The sequence below is a fragment of the Peromyscus eremicus genome, chromosome 15 (genome assembly GCF_949786415.1).
Source record: "Peromyscus eremicus chromosome 15, PerEre_H2_v1, whole genome shotgun sequence".
Taxonomy (NCBI): domain Eukaryota; kingdom Metazoa; phylum Chordata; class Mammalia; order Rodentia; family Cricetidae; genus Peromyscus; species Peromyscus eremicus.
This window is the reverse complement of record NC_081431.1, coordinates 13,845,874-13,865,841: the sequence shown is the minus strand read 5'-3', so window position 1 is coordinate 13,865,841 and position 19,968 is coordinate 13,845,874. Positions and strand designations below refer to the sequence as shown.

At 43.4% G+C, this 19,968-nt stretch overlaps 1 protein-coding gene and 1 pseudogene across 1 annotated transcript in view; one reads left to right on the top strand and one right to left on the bottom strand.

The window, feature by feature from the left end:
- Dnah14 (dynein axonemal heavy chain 14) overlaps positions 1–19,968 on the top strand; it is a 219,404-nt gene that overhangs the window by 177,388 nt on the left and 22,048 nt on the right. The window contains exons 70-77 of the mRNA XM_059281041.1: positions 2,235–2,656; positions 2,730–2,928; positions 3,452–3,688; positions 6,243–6,328; positions 8,053–8,209; positions 9,510–9,720; positions 13,837–13,939; positions 16,547–16,774. Of these exons, the coding sequence (XP_059137024.1) occupies positions 2,235–2,656; positions 2,730–2,928; positions 3,452–3,688; positions 6,243–6,328; positions 8,053–8,209; positions 9,510–9,720; positions 13,837–13,939; positions 16,547–16,774 (1,643 nt within the window). The remainder of the gene's footprint in view (positions 1–2,234; positions 2,657–2,729; positions 2,929–3,451; positions 3,689–6,242; positions 6,329–8,052; positions 8,210–9,509; positions 9,721–13,836; positions 13,940–16,546; positions 16,775–19,968) is intronic.
- Positions 18,382–18,925, bottom strand: LOC131925646 (large ribosomal subunit protein uL22-like; annotated as a pseudogene).

The following is a 19,968-nucleotide window of genomic DNA, read 5'->3' as shown; positions in this document are numbered from 1 at the left end:
GGATATATTATATGAAAAAAAAACTACTTTCAATAAGAGAAAAAATGAAATAAAAGATTAAAAACAACAGAATTTGACAAAGTTTGAAGTACTTCTATGCAGTGTCCATAAAGGGCACTTGGTTCTGTGAACCGCTCATACCAAACAAGTGAAAATAACTCCATGTCCATCAGAGAAATACCCGCCTCCATTATGCCTTTGATATTTATGCCCTGCCAGATTTTTGTCTTATTAGAGGATGAGATCATTTTAGCTGCTAACATTTACTAAAAATGATTTTTAATAAAAAAAAAACCATTCTTAAAGATTTTGTTATTTTGTAATTATGTGTACGTGAGGGGAGTGCACAGGTGCCTGCAGAGCCCAGCAGAGGGCGCCAGATCCTCTGGAGCTGGAGTTATAGGGGGATTTGAGCTGCCCCATGTTGGTGCTGGGAACAGAACTCAGGCCTCTACAAGAGCAATACTGCTCTTAACTGATGAGCCATCTCTCTAGCATCCATAATCATTCTTTTTTTTTTTTTTTTTTAAAGTGGGGAGCAGAAACCAGAGGCAAAGGGACAGGCTCTTTGTGGCCACATGCTTTCTGGTTGAGTCAGGGCAGGGCTGGGGACCCAGCAACAAGGCTGCCTGCTCACCACTTTTAGGGACTGGGACCACGGCCACCCCCCACTCACCCTAGGTAATGTGAATTGGGGGTGGCTAGGCCCAGAGAGGGGCAGGCTTCCCATTTAATGGTCCCAGACTTCCTAACCATAGGTGGGGTGGATTGGGTTGGTTCAGACACCTCGTGCAAATTCATGTGCACCCCTTAGCTCCCAGGCCCAGGCTAGGTGTCCAGGGCCTGACGCTCTGGAGAGCCCATCTAACACCGGCTGCCTCTAGGGCGTGCAGTCAGGCCCCGCCCAACCAGCCTGTTGGATCTGGGCTTCCTGGTGAAATTGAATTCCCTGAGGTACCTGCTGCCTCCAGGAGGGTGCACACAGTAGGTCAGAGACTAGAACACTCCTCTGGGGGCTCCCATGGTCTACACACAGTGTGTGGGTGTGGGAGACAGGCTGTGGGGACTGCCTATCGGCAGCCATAATCATTCTTTAAAAATATAACGAAGCAGGCCAGGTGTGGTGACACATGCCTTAAATCCTAGCACTTGGGAGATGGGGGGCACTTGGGAGACAGAGACATTTGTGTCACTGAATTTGAGGTCATCCTAATCTACATAGCAAGACTTGGTTTCAAGAAAGGGGGTGAGGGGAGAAAGAAAAGAATGAATAAGAGAGGGAAGGGAGAAATAAAAAGGGGAAGAGAGAGAGAGAGAGAGAGAGAGAGAGAGAGAGAGAGAGAGTTCATAATGAAACTCTTAGAGCTCCCTTTAAATATTTGAAGTGTGAAGATTTTCTGTCTGTCTAACATGATGATTGTTCAAAAGAAGAGTTGCAGTGTGATAATTTGAAGAATGACCTTCACTGGTCAAAACAAAGTAGCATAGTGTGTTACATGAAATAATAGTATGCTTGCTATTGTGTGTGTGTGGGGGGGGGGGGGACTAGGGATCAAACCCAGGGTCTTGTGCATGTAGGTAATGCTCCAACCACTGAGCTACATCCCCAGCCTCTGTGTGTGTGTGTGTGTGTGTGTGTGTGTGTGTGTGTGTGTGTGTCAGTCTGTCTGTCTGTGTCTGTATATCTGTCTGTCTGTCTGTCTTTCTATCTGTCTATCTGCCTGTGTCTATGTCTCTGTGTCTGTCTGTGGGTATAGGTGTGTCTGTGTGTCTGTGTGGGTGGGTGGGTGTGTCTATGTGTGTAAGGTCCAATGTATTCTTTATGATGAAATTGTTACTGATTATGTTCCTGTAATAAATACGGAATTCACAAACACAGTTAAGAAAAGGGAGTGGAAAGTGGGGCCTGCATAGTGTCAATCCTACTTCTTAGAAATATGATTGACCATTTAAACTGTCTGAGCGACCCTTCCCTGAAGTCCATGCCCACACTTGGGTCTGTCTTTACTTTTTCTGATCCTCTTTTTCTCCTAAACCTTATGTCTTATTCTAAATTAAAATTTCTTTAATAAAACTTCCAACTCTGCTTTACTATTAAAAGAAAAAGAGGAACCAATCCGGACATGAAGCTGGCAAAAGGCTCACAGGGAAAACTCTCACAATGCCCAGAGTGGGAAAGAGCTACTTGCCATTTCAACGGGTTTTGTTTAAATTCACACTTTGTTCATTTTTAGGAAGTGTGTTAGATGATGAAGAAATTGTAGAAACCCTAACAAAATCCAAAATGACTTCAAATGAAATTTCCAAACGTATCAAAGAAACAGAAAAGGCAGAACGTGAAATTCAAGCAACTCGCAAGAACTACCTCCCCATCGCCACACGGGGTGCCCTGCTCTACTTCGTGGTGGCCAGTCTCACCCAGGTGGAGTATATGTACCAGTTCTCCCTGGAGTGGTTCCGGCAAGTTTTTGTTTTCTCCACAGCTTCCAAAACCAAAGAACAAAAGCATGATTGGAAAATGGACGAAACATCTCTGGAAAAAGCTAGTGAGATTTCTTTAAGTGTCTCAAGTCAACAGAATCTGAAAAGTGAGAGGAATTCCTTAACAGAGCATGCTAAGAACGCAACAGATGTGCTGACAAGAAACGTGTTTAGGGTAAGCCATCCTTTTGCTATGAGTTTTTCCAACACTACCTCTCGGACTCAAGTAAGGGTTGTGGTTTCTCTAGGTGGTCTCTTCAGCTCTGTTTAATGAGCATAAACTCTGCTTCTCCTTCTGGCTTTGTGTCTCGATCATGAGAGAGAATTCCAGTGACACTCTGATGGCTGATGACATAGGATTTCTACCAGAAGAAGAATGGAACATCTTTTTGTATTCTGGCATTTTGATAAATATTAAAAATATACTATCCAAGCCTAGACTGAATAGTAAGTAAAAATAATTTCTCTGGATATGGTTTTAAAAAACAAAAACACTGAAATATGTTTTCTTGTAAGATACTAAAAGATTTTGAGGTTTACTTCTGTGATTGAGGTCAAATTCCATGTCAAAGTCACGAATGTGTGAACATGCAGTCAGCATGTTCTTTGTCTGTCTGTGAGAAAACATTTCACCGTATAGCCAGGCTAGCCTAGAACTCATGGTCCTCCTAAGTCATTACTGAGTGAGTGAATGCCTAAATAAATCACAACTAGTAAGATGATGGTCCTAATGTAAAGCTGACTATCTAGCGGTAGTGAATAGGGACACACACTGATCATAATGCCCCCGGGCCCCTTCCTGCCTAATGTGTCTGCCCTTACTATTGCCTGTCTGTGGTGGTCTGGATGAGGACGTCCCCAGCCCCTCTGGTTGACTGTATATGAAGTGGCTCTTTACTTGTTAGTCATCCCCACCGTGGGGAGTCACTAGGTGAAGGGATTCCTGTGACCATTCCCCCTTCTCCGTCAGGTATATTTGAAATCCGCAGGAAGGAGCATCTCCAGTGGGTGCCGGACCTGAAGTGGAAGCAGTGCCAGTACATCAGCAGCCAGATGGAGCCGTTCTCCCTCCTGTGCAAGTCGCTCCTGTCCAATAAGTGGCAGTGGAACATCTTTAGGGACACCAAGGCTGTGTACTCTCTCCTGGGCAGTCCATTCTCCACACATGGGGCTTCACTTCAGGAAAGCCCCAGATCACCAGAGGAGGGTATGGACCTTCGCGCTCTAACCTAAGCCTAGCAGATGTGTGTGTGCGTGTGTAGATCGTTAGTGTGTAAAGGTGGGTCATGAGAGGCATGCCTAGCACTTGAAGGCAACGGCTGGCAGATCACTTGAACTCAAGGCCAGTCTGAGCTGTAGGACAGCCAGGGCTACACAGAGACACCTTGTCTTGAAAAACAAAAAAGAAAAAAAGGGGGTATGGGGGGGAGGTAGATCATAACAAATAGAAATGAAGAGCATTGATATGTTCCGTGTGGCATGATCGAGTCAACACGATCCTCACCATAAGGAAGTGGTTTGTATGAATTTCACTGTTAAAGGTGAGAAACTGGTGTGAGTTCTGAACTTTGGGAACATTAAATATATCAGCATATCATTACAGCACTCTGGTTAGGAACCTTGCATCTTAGAGAGCCTTCATAGATTCTAATTTTATGTAACAGACATGGTCTAAAAATTACACAGGAGCTGGACATACACCTGGTGGAGAGCACTTGCCCAGCATGTCAAGGCCCCTGTGCTCAATCCCCTGGACCACAAAAAGAAAGAAAAAGATACCCATGAAAAATGTAACAAGCCCAGGGAAGAACTGCACAGGAAACGGATCTGTTTGTGTTTTTCAAGACAGGGTTTCTCTTTGTAGCCCCGACTGTCTGGAACTTACTCTGTAGACCAGGCTGGCCTCAGACTCAGAGATCTGCCTGCCTCTGCCTCCTGAGTGCTGGGATTAAAAGTGTGCACCACCACCGCCCAGCACAAACAGATCTTTCAAGGGCTGTCATCTTGTCATATTTTCTCCTCTTCTATTTCTGCTTTGAGCTCTGCACCCCCTCTTTCTCACCCTTTTGACTATGATCCCCCCACTTGGAACACAGCCTGGTCTGTTTGCTGCCACATCGTTCTCCATTTTTGCTTGCAGAGTTTTGTTATAATGGACAATAATGTAGTCCAGTAGTATCAATATTCTCACACCTTCTTCCCTTCTGTCGGAAAGAGAATCCCAGAAGTAGAAATGCTGGTCCGAAGGAGACACCTTTCATGTGAGAAGTCCCTGCCAGGATGATTTCTTTAAAAATCTAAATTATGTATTTTCACCAGCAGTGTGTATGCCCAGTCTTCTTGAAATTTTTATTATCTTTAATTAAGTGTGAAGGCATGTACACATAAGTGCAGGTGCCCCCAGAGGCCAGAGGTATCATATGCCCCTGGAGCTCAAGTTAGTAGGTGCTTATGAGTCACCTGATGTGGGTGCTGGGATTCAAACTTGGGTCTTCTGGAAGAGCAGTGTGTGCACTGAACCTCCGGGCGTCTCTCCAGCCCATCTGCCCATTTTCTAAAAGAAGGCTTGGTCGTTTTTGAGTTGTACCAACCTGAAAAGCTCAGAATACTTCAATTTTAATTGCCATATTAACAAGTAACTTTTTAAGGGTTATTGGTGATTTTATTTGCCTATTCATACATATACTTCACTCATTTCTAAAATGAATTGCTTATCTCCTTTTTGATTGTTTATAAGAATACTATAAATGTGGATAATATATTTTGTATATTTTTTTCTAAATCCATTCATTATTTATTGGTTGATAGAATCTGTACCATACAGGTAGTAAGATGTCTGTTTATGGCATCAATTATATCTGTTTGTCTACCTCCTTGCTTTCCAGACACTTCTAATGAAGAAGCCCCCTCACCCACACAGTTTTGTTCATGGATCACTGTTGGGTTTTGTTTTGTTTTGTTTTTTTTTTTTTGCATTTATCACTAATCCCTCTGTAATTCCTATGATATTTTAATATAAGACAAAAGTCAATAATTTTTGTGTAAAGGAACTCTCAGTTAACCCTTCATGTAAAGTGAGGATCCTTTTATTTTGCAAACAACTCCAAATTTATCACTTGTGATTGAACTTACACACACCATGGGATTTTTAAAAATCAAAATATTAGCACATTTTAAAAACTTTTTTTTATAATCCCAGTTGTATGTAAAGTTAGACGTTGGGGAAATGCCAGGGAAGCAATGTACTTAGGAACAAGTGTGGCTGGAGACAAGGCCTGGGGGGCTTCCCACTTCACCAGCAAGACCCCATCACCGTGGAGAGAGGAGTCAGTACAAAATAACTAACTGTGAAGTTCCCAAGATTGTGGTGATCCTCTCTGAGCTCCTGCGGGGTCTCATCTCTCCATCTGTTTTAGCTGTTTTAAATAGAAATCTCTCACTTATACACTGAAACTCACCCGAGAGAGCAGCCGCGGAGGGCCTGGCTGCGTCCTTGGCTTCTCATTTCCCTCCTGCCTTGTGGCGCCATGACTACATCCCTAGCCTCATCCGCCCTGTCACATCCCTACCACCCACATCATTTGGGCCTATGTCTGCTTCATGATGAAGGATGGTGTCCCAAGTCCTAGGAAGAGCACGCACTTATTTAGCCAACCATGTTTCTTTTCATAATTTTATAACTTAAGTTCGTATAGTAACATAGTTTAGTGGCACAGCTGTCTGGTTATTAATCCCAGTCTCTTTCTCTTGATGGTATCTAGCTGAACTTCTGAATGAAAACGATGAAATGTTGACACCTATTAATTTTCCTTGGGAAAAACTCACTCCATTTCAAAGACTTATCTTGGTAAGATTTGTTAAGACAAAAGATTACAATTCTAATATTTCAAGAAAGCTTATTGGTAGCTTGAACCCCTCACAATTTAAATTTTATAAGCCCAATATGCTGACTTCTGCAAGCTATGATTTCCTGAACCTTAGTGTAGAGGGATGTACCAGCATTCCACCCTAAGGTTTTGTCTTGTGGTGGCTCCACCACCATTCATCCTTTATAGACAAGACGAAACCCTGAGGGATGAACTGAGCTGACCAATGCCACAATTGTCTCCCTGTTCTTTCGAGATCTACCCTTTCTACAGGTTACTTTCTGCCCTCCTCCTCCTCCACGCTAAAATTACAAGAACAGACCCAGTCCTTTAGGGAGAAGGCAACAGGGGCCCAATCAGGATATGACAGGTAATGTGTCTGATCCCTGGTTCAATGTCCAGAAACCATATGGCTGACTCCCAGCTAAATCACATCCACCAAAGTGGCACTTACAGAGGCAGCATGTTACACGGCTCCCATTTCTCAGCTGCTTTAGAACCTGGCTTGGGGTTGGGGAGATTCGGGGTGGGATTAGCTGTATATTAGTCAAGTTTGTTAAAGTAGCAAAATGCCTAAGATAATCAACTGATAAGGCTCATCTGTGATCAGTTTCAGAGGTTTTTCAGTCCATGGTCAGTAGACAGAAATAGAGGTGTATTAGTCAGGGCTCTCTAGAGTAACAAACCTGCCTTGCCCATTCTCAGACAGTTTCAGATCTGCCTTCCATGCAGGAATGCTGAACTTTCTCAGAACGTATTTCATGATCATTATGTAAAAATGTACCATGTAAGTGGTTTGAGTATAAGGCAGTCTTCACTGGGAAGTTCTGTGCCCATTATACATGTACTATATGTGTGCCCAACATGGTTCACATGCCCACAGCTCTCCCCAGACCTGTATTCTGTCCCACTTAAGCTTAGACTGTGCCTTTGTGTGTGTGTGTGTGTGTGTGTGTGTGTGTGTGTGTGTGATGAATGGTAGGATTAATCGTCTTCCAGTTGGGTTATCTTGCATCTTCCAACCCCAAACTATATGGGTTCTTCTTGCTCTAGACATGGACAGCACAGCAAGAGGAACCCAGGAAAAGTGTCCTTTTGCAGGGCCATAGAGCACAGTGTACACCTGGGCAGCCAAACCAACTCCCTCACTGAGTGTAGAAGAGCTTTGTAGGAATACACGGTAGCTGGGCAGAGGGGAACCAACTGTCTTAGGGTTCTATTGCTGTAAAGAGACACCATGACCACGGCAACTCTTATAAAGGAAAACATTATAATTGGGGCTTGCTTACAGTTCAAAGGTTTAGTCCATCATTATCATGGTGGGACATGGCAGCATGCAGGCAGACATGGTGCTGGAGAAGGAGCTGAGAGTTCTACATTTTGATTGGCAGACAACAGGAAGTGGTCTGAGACATGAGTGGTATCTTGAGCATAGGAGACCTCAAAGCCCACCCCCACAGTGACACACTTCCTCCAACAACGCCACACCTCCTAATAGTGCCACTCCCTTTGGGGGCCATTTTCTTTCAAACCACCACACCAACCAGTGGTCAGGAGGAAACCCCCCCCCTTTGTTAAACCTCCCCAACAGCACATCAGGAAACTCTGGCTAGAGCCAGACACTTATTTTGATTTCATTTTTACCACCGGGAATAGTCCCCTGAGTGGATTTTAAATTTACCTTGTCTTCTGTTTTATTTTTCAGATTAAAATTCTTCGGCCAGAACGTTTAGAGAATTCAATAAGAAAGTTTATAACTGAAAAAATGGGAAGTGAATATATCCATGAGACTACAGTTAATCTGAAAGAATCATATAAAGAGTCCACCGCTCAAACACCGCTGATCCTTATTCACTCCTACGGTGAGCTTCCTGAACGGTGGAGCAGCAGGGCAACTCCCAGCACCACGTGAACGGAGGGTGGCGCCTCACACCTATAATCCCAGCTCTCATTCAGTGGGGACGAGAGGATCATAAATTCAAGGTCCTCCTCAGCTTTGAATTTCTTTAGGCTAGCCTGTGCTACATGACCCTATCTGGAAAAATACCACCACCACCACCCCAAAAAAAGGATGTGGAGAAATATTCTGTGTCCAGTTATCCTGTTTAAAAGCTTCACATCCTTCTAACATCTTTGAAAAGGGATTTAAACTTTAAACTACATGAAGGATGAATCTTTCTAAAAATATAAAAGAATCAAGATAAAAAAAAGGTATTAGAGCTAATTATCTTGTAGAAAATATCTTCACACACATTAAAAAAGAACTGAGGTCACTCCTTAAATTTACTAACTGTTTCCATTAACAGTGATCGTTAAAACGTCACATACCATTCTGTGGTGGAGCATGTTTATCAGGGTCACATTGATCAGTTCCCAAGCCGTGGTCATTCGTATTTTCTCAGAGTAAACTGTTTCTCTGGTTCCTATTTTTAAAGAAGCACAAGGTGACTGTCGGAAATAGGCCGTGTCCTTCTAACCCCCACGCTCCCACCTCTGTCGCTTACCTCTGCTCTGTGGGTGCTAAGGATAGCGCCCCCACTTGGACTCCACAGGCAGAGGCTTTGTCCGGGGCACCCCCTCGCACTGAAGGTCTTCTCATCAGACGGTGGTGCACCAGGCTATGTGCCTGATGCCTGCAAAGGTGCTGCCTTCCCCCAGCGTGGCAGCAGGCAGCCGGCCACCCCCTCCTGTCAACCGCAGTCCAGACTGAAGGAGATACACACCTCTCTTTAGGAGATAGCTAAGGTTTGACAACACACTTTCTTAACACACCTTTGCTGCCCAAACCTGAGCACCAAGTCTCCATGCCCATACCTATTTTCATCATGTTTAAAAACCATGTTAGCTGGGTTAGAAACTATCGTGAGCAGTTACTGCATCCATCACCAGAGGATGACGGGACAAGTAGATACAGGCATGCCAATCAGTCGTGCCTCAGCTCATGAGCAGTTTACCATTCCCAGACTTGGGGAAACTGTATCACAGGCCAGCAAGTGGCAGACTTCAAAGACCAACTTTGAACGGAAGGCTTTAATTCCCAAACCCAGGTCATTCACTTGTGGCTCTTTCGTCTCTCATCACCCCCTCAGTAAGTGCAGGATTGCACCTGCTGAGGGAACTAAGTGAGCTTGTAGTTCTAGGTTCCTCTCCATGTTGTCGCAGGGATTGACCTCAACAATATCCTCCTGAGATTTGCACAAGAGTTAAAAGGAACGACCCCGCAGGTGACCATGATTTCCCTGGGCCGAGGCCAGGCAGCCAAAGCGGAGGAGCTCATTTTTAAGGCCCTGGACAGCAAACATCAGTGGGTCTTCCTCCAGAACTGCCACCTCGCAGCCTCCTTCATGCCAAGACTCTGCGCTATCATAGAGTCGTAAGTTCTGCGCTCGTCTGTGTGCCAGTGAATTAATTATCCACACTGTGAAGTCGCACTGCAAAGGGCAATGCCTGTTGTTCAGCTTTCTGTGGCCCCATGTTGGAACACCAAAATGGTGGTGGTGTTTTTTGTTTTTGTTTTTTTTAACTATTTGGCTCTTTGCTCTTTGGGGGCCTGCCACTCAGCTCCTAAATGAATCACATAGGAGATTTTTTCTTTCTTATGAATGTCTGACCTTAGCTTGGCTTATTTCTAGCTAGTTTTTCTTTTTTTTTTTTTTTTTTTTTTTTTAGATTTTTATTTATTTATTGTGTATACAGAAGAGGGTGCCAGATCTCATTACAGATGGTTGTGAGCCACCATGTGGGTGCTGGGAATTGAACTCAGGACCTCTGGAAGAGCAGTCGGTGTTCTTAACCTCTGAGCCATCTCTCCAGCCCCTCTAGCTAGTTTTTCTTAACCTTTTGCCTCTGGGCTTTTTCTTTTTTCCTTTTCTTACTTCTGCATATCTTACTTTCACTCTTACTCCGTGGCTGGCTGTGTGCCTGTGTGGCTGGGTGGCTGGCCCCTGGTGTCCTCTCTCTTCTTTTCTTGTTCCTGTCCTTGTTCTCTTGCTCTTTCTTCTTTTCTGCCCAGATTTCTCCTCCTATTTACTCTCTCTGCCGGCCAGCCCCACCCATCCTTTCTCCTGCCTCACTATTAGCTGTTCAGCTCTTTATTTAGACCATGAGATGTTTTAGACAGGCAAAGCAACACAGCTTCATGGAGTTAAACAAATGCAACATAAAAGAATGCAACACATCTTTGCATCATTAAACAAATGTTCCACATCTTAAGATAATATTCCACAACAAATGTATACTGTGAGTGTCAACCCTGAAGCAATGCATTGGGCCACTGGAGAACACATTGCTGCCCTCAACACTGTCCTGAGAGCACACTGGCTTTTCTTTTTTTCCTTTAAACAACTGTTGAGATGGTAATTTTCCATCTTTTTTAGCATTTGCTCAGGAATAATCTATGACATGATTCTTAATATTTTACATGACTCCAAACAGCAAAGCACGGGACCTCAGGTCCAGCTCTCATGACTAAACAGCAAAGCTCGGGACATCCTCGGTGTTTTCCTTTAGGCCCGTTTTCACCCTGCTCCAGCCTCCCCAGCTGGAGTCCCCTCGAGGCTGTGCTCCCCAGAGCACTGATTTGATTGAGTTCCTGAGGCTCAGCCTGCTTGTTTGCTGCATTTTGAAACCTAATTGCTGTAACGATGAGGGAAGAGTCAGCAATGTGTGAGATTAGAAACATTCTGGCCAATTACGTGCACAGGTCTTCCGGTAACACGGAGCAAGGGTGTGAGGATCCAATGTTGTCATCCTTATGCTTTAGCATCTGAAAGGAGACTTCGGTTAAATTCTAACTGCTCCACTTAGATTTCTGAAGTCTCTCCTAATACAGTTTGTGCTATTCTGAGACTGTTAGTCTTTTAGCAGTTTAAAAACTATTGGGGAAAAAAATCACACTTACGGAATCACCCCAGAATGAGAAGGCAAAGATTAACTAGTAACATGACTTTAATAGATGCAGACTATGTACCACATCTTGCATTACTCATTTAAAACACTTGCAGGGCATCTGCTCCTTGTCACTGCTGTTCCATGCACTGGGGACACTGCACACCCAGATAAACACTGTAGGTGTTCAGAGCGCCGTGAGCTGCAGACGGGGGTCCAGTAGCAGAGAAGAGTATTCTCAAGAAAGCTGGCCAGCATAAATTGGACACCATGTTGTGTTTTGCTCTTTGTTTGGTTTGGTCTTTCTTTCTTTCTTTCTTTCTTTCTTTCTTTCTTTCTTTCTTTCTTTCTTTCTTTCTTTTGAGAGAGAGAGAGAGACAGAGACAGAGAGAACATGTAGTTGGGTGGATAGGGAGGTGAGGAGGGTCTGGGAGGAATTGGAAGAAAGGAAAGAATGTAGTCAAAATATATTGTGAGAAATTCTAAGAAAATAACATTTTTAAGTGGCTATAAAAAACTGAAAGATTCCTGAATTTAGGAAGTAAATAAAAACATTCTCAGTATGTTGCTAAGAAGGAAAAATACCAAGCTAGAAATAATATGTACAGTATGATATTTTTATTTAAAAATAAGAGGAGACTCAAAAAAGGAAAAGGAAAGCATTTAGTGAAATTACAGGTTATTTAGGTTATTTTTGTTTTTCTGTTTTATTTTGTATCTAATGGTGGTTTTGCTTTTCATTATTTTTGGCTTATTCTATAAATTTTTATTGCGTGCGTGCGTGCGTGTGTGTTGTGTACATGAGCACATGCATCCCACAGCACACAAGGCACTCAGAAGACAGCTTTTAAAGTCAATTCTCTGCTTTGAGCATGTGTGTCCTGGGGATCAAACTCAAGCTGTCAGCCTTGATGGCAAGAGACTTTATTACCCATATTATTTAAACATTTTAGAAGTAATTTTAGATCTGCATTACATGGACAATACGACCCCCTCTTAACCTGCTTTTCTGGTTCTCATTCTTATGACTAACCTACCACTGTTCCTAATTCACATAGACATCTGAGTGTCTGAAAGTTAACTGCAGACATATGTCACTTGACACCTCAGTATCTCACTGTGCTCGGCCATCCATCCAATCAGCAGAACTCCGTCCTGGTGAGTCTGCTTTCTCAAAGGATCTTCTGTGGTAAGAACTCTTGGACTAGGTCCCAAAACAGTGGTTTCTGTTGCACATCATTGTCTGTCTCTCTAGTCTACCTTAAAATGGCACAACTCCTCAGTCTGTCTTTATCTTTCCATCTCTGATGGCTTTGAAGACACAGCCAGATATGTTGTGAATGTCCTTCAGCGGTGTCCACCCTGCAGTCTACAGGCTCTGTGCACCCAGGATAGCGATGAATGCTGTCACAAAATAGCAAACTTACTTAAAATATTATAATGGGTTTTAGGGTTTTGTTTGGTTGGTTGGTTGGTTGTTCTGGCCATACCTTTGGTAACTCAATCTCAAGCATGAACCTCATTGACAACAATGTCATACTATAGTGTCAAAAGATGGATGTACTCGGGGGCTGGAGAGATGGCTCAGTGGTTAAGAGCATGGCTGCTATTCCAGAGGACCCGGGTTCAATTCCCAGCTCCCACGTGGCGGCTCACAGCTGTCTGTGACTCCAGTTCCAGGGGACCCAACACCAACAGCAAAACACCAATGCACATAAAATTTTATTAAAAAAAAAAAAAGATGAACGTACTCAAAAGAGTTGTCAACTTGAGCTTACACACTATTTCCTCACATGTGGTTGACGGCTCTCTACAGGCATGAAGATGGGAATGTGCTTGATCTTTGCAGTGAAGCTTGCCAAGAGGCATACAGCATCACTCTGCATTATTCCTGGTGATGCTAACTTTGATCCTGTGATTATAGTATCTGCCACTCATGGAAACCTTCAGACCTCTTTTATATACTAAACTATCCCCAATAGTTTCAGCATCCCATGATAATTTGTGACTGAATTATTACTCCCTAATTTGCCAAATAGTTTTCTAACTGCTCAGCTTTCTGACCTTCTATCCCCAACACCTCACACAGAAAGAGAATCTTGTGATGACAGGCTACCCGAATAAAAAGTATCGCCCCTCTCCCGTCTGTTGACTCACTCACACATCTGTGTCCGTGTGGGTGTCGTCCACCTTAGTCATTTTATTCCGCCAGGACCCACTGTCACTTACTTTGCTGTTCAGTTGTCCGAGGTGTGACCCAGAACTCACCCACCCCAACCCTGGCTTTTTGAGATAGCTCTATAGACAAGGCTGATCTTGAACTCATGACCCACGTGGAAAGAGGCACTGTCACACCTGGCTTTCACATAGGTCATGTTTTATAAGTTTTCCCAAGTTTCCGTACTGAGTATTTCTGACTTTTTTTTAACTTAAGGGAAATAGAAATTGGTGAACCTTATATACTTTGTGTACCATCAAAGTCCTTGTGGTGAGTGGTATCTTTAGCATTAAAATGACTTGTAAGGTCACAGAAACATTAAAATGTTCTGACTCTAAGAAGATATTGCACAAATTTTTTAATATTTACATTTTTATTTTGCAGATTTAGTAGTCCAGATATGATGCTAGACCCTGACTTTAGGCTTTGGTTAAGCTCAAAATCATATAGTTCGTTCCCAATTCCTATTCTTCAGAAGGGTGTGAAGGTAAGGACAAGCTAGCAAGATGCCAGTGTTGGCAAGCAGCCCTGTTTGACTGTAGAGCATCGTCACTCCTTATTCTAAATCAAGAAGAGCACTCCTGGTGTGCTCATTGTCAACTTTTGCTAGGTGGGGAGGGTTGTATTTTTAAAATGGCACCGTGGTGGCCTTGGCGGGTGGAGCCAAGGGGCACAGTGGAAAGTCACTCACACCATGCAGGCGGCACTCACGTGGAAAGTTTTATGAAGGGGGGAAGAAAGAGGAAATGGGTGGGGTTGAAAATAGAAGAAGGGGAGAAAGGAAGAGAGAGGAAGGGAGAGAGAAGAGCGAGGAGCTTTCTCTTAAAGGGGACTTTGTGCCTGTGCATAGACTATGCATCCACCATCCACCATCCACGAAGAGAAACTGTATTTACCTGGGTTAGCAAGTGCATCCTGCCAGAGCCCCCAGGGGCAGGCCAGGCAATGTGTAAACGTTAGCGGGAGGATGCTACCTTAGTACGCAGACCTGCTTTCAGTAACTCCTAGCTCTGACACTTGGTGCTCAGAGGATGCTTCCAGTTGTTGTAAACCAAGATGCACACGTTTGTATGCTTTTTCCCTTCTGCCACCTTCTTTTTTTCCCCTCAAGATACCGTCTTGCTATGTTGCCCAGGCTGGCCTTGAACTCCTGAGCTCAAATGATCTGCCACCTCAGCTTCTTGAGTATGCACCACTACACCCAACTATGTGGCGTTTTCTTATTTCTATTCCTCTTAACCAGTTTATGGTCTGTTAACTCTCTGGAAAGTTCTAGCAGAAGGCAAACAAACTATTTGCTAAAATAACCTTAATTGTAGGTTATGTCTGACTTCTGAAATCCAACTATGAAGACTTGCTCAATCCCGTTAAAGGCCCAGTTGGCCTAAAGATAGACTTCAAATGACAGGGAAACCAACGAAGACTCGGAAAAATACTATGCGCAGACCACACTTAGCCAGGCTGATTCCTAAAACTAGAAACACCTCCCTGCAACCCTGCTCCCTGTGTTTCCTTTCTCCCAGAGCCACTTCCCAACAGCCCTGCCAGACAGAGAAATCTGAGACTTTCAGCCTGTGACTTAAGATGCCCTGTTTACTTCCCAAGACCAGGCTGACTATGACCTCAAGTGGCCTTTTTCCTTTGGCCAGGAGTAGAAGTTGGGAGGCAGTAGTAATAAAGAGAGACAGAGTTTCAAGGACATTTATTTTGATTAGGTCCATTGCTCTAATTCCACTTTAAGAGACTATCAATCAGAGAGAGAAGGAGAGATGGCTCAGTGGTTAAGAGCACTGACTGATGTTCCAGAGGACCCGGGTTCAATTCCCAAGCTGTCCAATGTCCAATCATGCCAGGATTGAAAAAAAAAGAGTCTATTAATCAAGGTGGGCATGGCGGTGCATGACTTTAATCCTAGCACCAGGGAGACAAGGCAGGAGGTGGATTGCTATAAATTCAAGGCCAGTCTGATCTGTATCTACATAGGGGGTTGCAGGCCTGTTTCAAAACCAAACAATGGCTGGAGACCTTCCTCCTTCCCAAAATTATGTGCTTACATCCCTAAGGAAAAGTGTCTCTGTTTCTGTAATTCAAGAGGGGAAGAGGGGTTACCATGCCAGCCATCTGTATATGCTCTAGTAACATCTTAGATTCCCATCACGCATAGGTGCATATGACTCCCACTGCATCCCCCCTGAGAAACATGTGAACACACAAGGAACTGACAGAGTCATACATAAGTAATAAGTCTGATCTTGAATCTAGAAATCTCATATTCATGCACACACATACACTCACCCATATAATGTATCTGCATAGTCACACAGTATTTATGCACTGTATATCATAAGAATTACACAAGATACTTTATTTGCCAATGTTTAAATCAATCTCACTCTTAGCTTAGGTTTATACATATGTAAACTCTGTAAGCAGGTACCCATTAAGACCCTGGTTATCTCAGACTAGCATCCACACACACATAATAAAACCCTCACGGTTAGTCACACAAGCTACTCCAGTGAAGAGGCAACAGCTTGGATTCTCAAGGCAATCAGAATTCAGTAGCACAAAGTCACCACTCTCCTTTGAATGTGACTGGCTGTGTCTGGAGGCTTAATCAGTGTCATTTCCTGTGGTTTGGCTCCCTGGCTTGGGTCTGGCAGTTCCTTTGCCTGGCCACAGCTTAGTTACCACTGATGTAGCCCACAGACAAACTCTGAAGTTCTGTTTTTCCCAGACATTAGGCTTGTGGTCACAGTAACAGCTATCATCCCAGTGCTGTGCTTTGTCTTTAAAATGTGAATTAGACAGACCTCTGTAAGCTCAAGGCCAGTCTCATCTACATAGTAAGATCCATGCTAACCATGGCTGCAGAGTGAGACCATGTCTCAAAAATAAAATATGAATTAGAACGCGATACAACATCTGAAATGACCCTTTTGCAGAGGTGTTCAAGAGGCCTAGATTCGGACATGACAGTGGTTTTTGGAAATAGCTCTCAGCCATGTGTGTCACTAGTCCTGTGAGAAGTGGCCCTCCAGGGCTTGTTCCCACGTACAGTCACTTGGTCTGTTCACTCCCTTCTCTTTTAAAGATTGCCGTGGAACCTCCCCAGGGACTGAAAAGCAATTTACTCCAAATGTTTGGATATGGCGGGAGTGGAGAGGTAATGGAAGATATATTTGAGAAGCCTGATTGTGGACCATGCTGGAAAAAAATCCTGTTCAGCCTCTGTTTCTTCAATGCTGTGGTCAACGAAAGGAACCTGTATGGGACACTAGGCTGGAACATCCCTTACAAATTCAGTTCTTCAGACTTGGAGGTGAGTGTGGGATCTGGAGGGCAGGCAGGAGCTCGTAACCGACGCAAGCTGAGCTGAGCTAGTGTGTGTCTCCACAATGCTAGGTGTTAGCCTGGTGGGAAGAAAAGGCATTGTGTAAGTAGGAAATGAGGACTGTAAAGTCAGCTTTCTAGAATGCAGTAGAAGCCCCACCACTTGGGCTATACAGAATTTCCTCTTCTAGGCAAGGCAGATAACCCCAGGAGCCTAATTTCTTCAGGGCAATAAGCAGCGTGGGAGGGGAGCAAACCTCAATACCTACCCACAGAGTCATTACAAGATGCAACTCAGTGGCCTGGAGAGATGGCTCAGTGGTTAAGAGCCCTGGCTGCTCTTCCAGAGGACCCAGGTTCAATTCCCAGCACCCACATGCTGGTTCAAAACCACATGTAACTGGAGTTCTAGGGTATCTGGTGCCCTCTTCTGGCCTCTGTGGACATCAGGCGTATATGTGGTACTCATATGTGGGCAAAACACCCATACACATAAAATAAAAATAAAGAATCTTAAAAAAAAAAGTACCGCTCAGTGAATATAAGTGAAACATTTTGATCAATTGCTGACATGTAAATCACTATTAAAACATCTCTCAATATTCATTCAAAGCAAGAAGGATTACCCTGAGTCCCTGGGGCTGGGCCCCTTAAGACTCTTCTGTAAGTGATTATCCTTCTTACAGTACTTTCTATTGTGCTTCTTGGCAGGATGTTTTCTTTTCTTGTTTGGGTTTCTGATTTTTTCAAGACAGGGTTTCTCTGTGTAGCCTTGGCTGACCAGGAACTCGCTGGTCAAAACAAAACAAATCAACAACAAAAAATTCCCAAGTTAATTTTTTTGCAACTATGCTTCTGATGTAGAATGCTGCACTGTTTCTGGGTTTGTTATTTGTTGTTTGTTTGTTTGTTTGTTTGTTTGTTTTCTAGGTAAGTCTTGATTCTGCCTATGGCAGTAGTCTACCCTGGGCAGGAGGTCTTCAGTTCTTTTAAGTCCTCTCTGTGTGTCCATCAGGCATTTCTACCTTCACAAGAAGCCACGTTCACATAGGAAAGCTCATGATTTCTGGGATTAGCCAAGAATATAAAGAAAAATACCTGCACATTAGAGATCTTCCAAAGACTATAAGCACAGGGTGCTCCTGTCCAAGCCTCTTCAAAGCCCAAAGTGCAAACAACACATTATGGGAAGTTCTTGCACTGTGTATTAGAGAGTTGAGTGGGGAAATAATCATTATCTTCTATTCATTTGAAGAGGGAAATGAATTTAAGGAGAAATGGAAACAGTATGCCTTTTTCCTCTCGGTGCTAGTGACGAAACCTAAGATCTCATACATAATAAGTACCTTGCTAAAGTACAGAGCTATGCTCAGCCCAATATGTCTTAAATTTAACAAAGAAGAAAACTGAAAGGAAATAACAACTTGAGTAAACTATCAAAAATAAGAGAAAGATAAAGTAAAGAATAACATGAAGCAAAATGAAAAGCCTATTATCACTTACTATGTTAAATGTAGTATGCACAAGGTCCTGGGTTCAGTCCCTAGCATATCAATGGATAATATACTTGTGTCTTTTTTTTTCTTTTACCTGCATTTATTTTATGCTGGATTTATTCCTTGCCATAAGTTTTTTTTTTTTCTTCAGGTTTTTCTGGGATATCTTTTTCCTCTGTGCAACCTCCTTTTCTGGCTTTGGAACAACTTGTTCCTTCTCAGTGAGGATCATCTAAGTGTGGCAGGGGGAGCTCGTGTTCGGATTAATGCGGCCATGAGCTCTGGAAGTTCATCAGCACATCTTGGCTGCTGTGTTCACCTGGATGTGTTCAGTGACTAGAGAACCCACGTCTGAACCCTCCAGTTCAGCATTACTCTGCGTTTTTAAGTCTGTGCAGCAAAAACTCAGCACTCCTTTTTGGCCACCAACCCTCTGTCCATCTCCACTGTTTGGCCTGGGCACACCTACCGACTCCACCATGGTACCCTCTGAGCGGCACACGTGGCTTCTTTAGAGTGGCATCATTCAGATATTAGGTGGCTTTCCAGATACGCATACCCTTGATGGCCTGGGCAGTTTCACAGGGGTCCTTAATGTGGACTCAAAGATTTGAACCCCTTGATTTGCATGATTTTGTAGGGTTTTCTGGTCCTCACAGGTCACCTCAGGCCACTTACAGACAGGAAGAATACTGGTGTGTCTTGAAAACCTTATACACTACTGAAAACAAGTTAAAAGGGCATACTAGAAATAGAGAACTGGTAAAATGGCTAGGTAAAAATGTAAATATATAGTTTTCTCTAGCAATAAACATCCAGAACAGTAGTGATAAAAAAATTGAACAAAATTAATAAGAAATGTACAGGCCCTGCAAAAAGATCACTATAAGTTAGGGAGAAAAAGAACAGCATTCTTTATCATTTGAAATGTTGAAAGTCTTACGACAGCTTTGTACAGTCAGCACGTTAACTGTCCCCGGTTTCCAGATGGGAACAGAGCCATGAGCACTGGGGAAATTTGTCCCAGTTACCCAGTAAGTGGCAACAAGCACCATGACCTTTTTCTATCCTGCTTTCTCTAACCTAGCACACACCAGTTCTCCAAGGAAAATTCCAGATACCATAAACTGTCCATTCTTCCAATGTTAATTGCCAAATATAATACTGAGTTATGATTAGAACTTAGAAGATTTAAAATTGAAAAAAGCTCACAAAAAGCAGAAATGTTGAATAAGCTATAAATGCACACAAAAATAAAAATCAGTGGAGGAATTTTCCTTCACCAGACGTCAAAATAGACTAAAAATCCACTATCCTGAAGTAAATAGTTTAGCAGAAAAGTTAAGTCAGTGTGGCTTGGCAAAGAATGCAGAAGTAGATCCAATTCTCTATGAATTTCTAAAGTTGCCATAATTATACATAGTTATGGGATACACTGTGTATGGATATTTTGTCTGCATGTATGTCTATGCACCATGTGTGGGCCTGGTGCCCAGGGAGGCTAGAAGAAGGCACTGGATCTAGAGCTGAAGTTATAGATGGTTGTGAGCTGCCATATAGGTACTGGGAATCAAATCTGGGTCCTCTGGAAGAGCAGCCAGTGCTCTTAACCCCTGAGCCATCTCTCCAAACCCTCTCCCCCCCCCCACCAAATTACTGCCAACCAAAGTTCCCTCCGATGCAACCA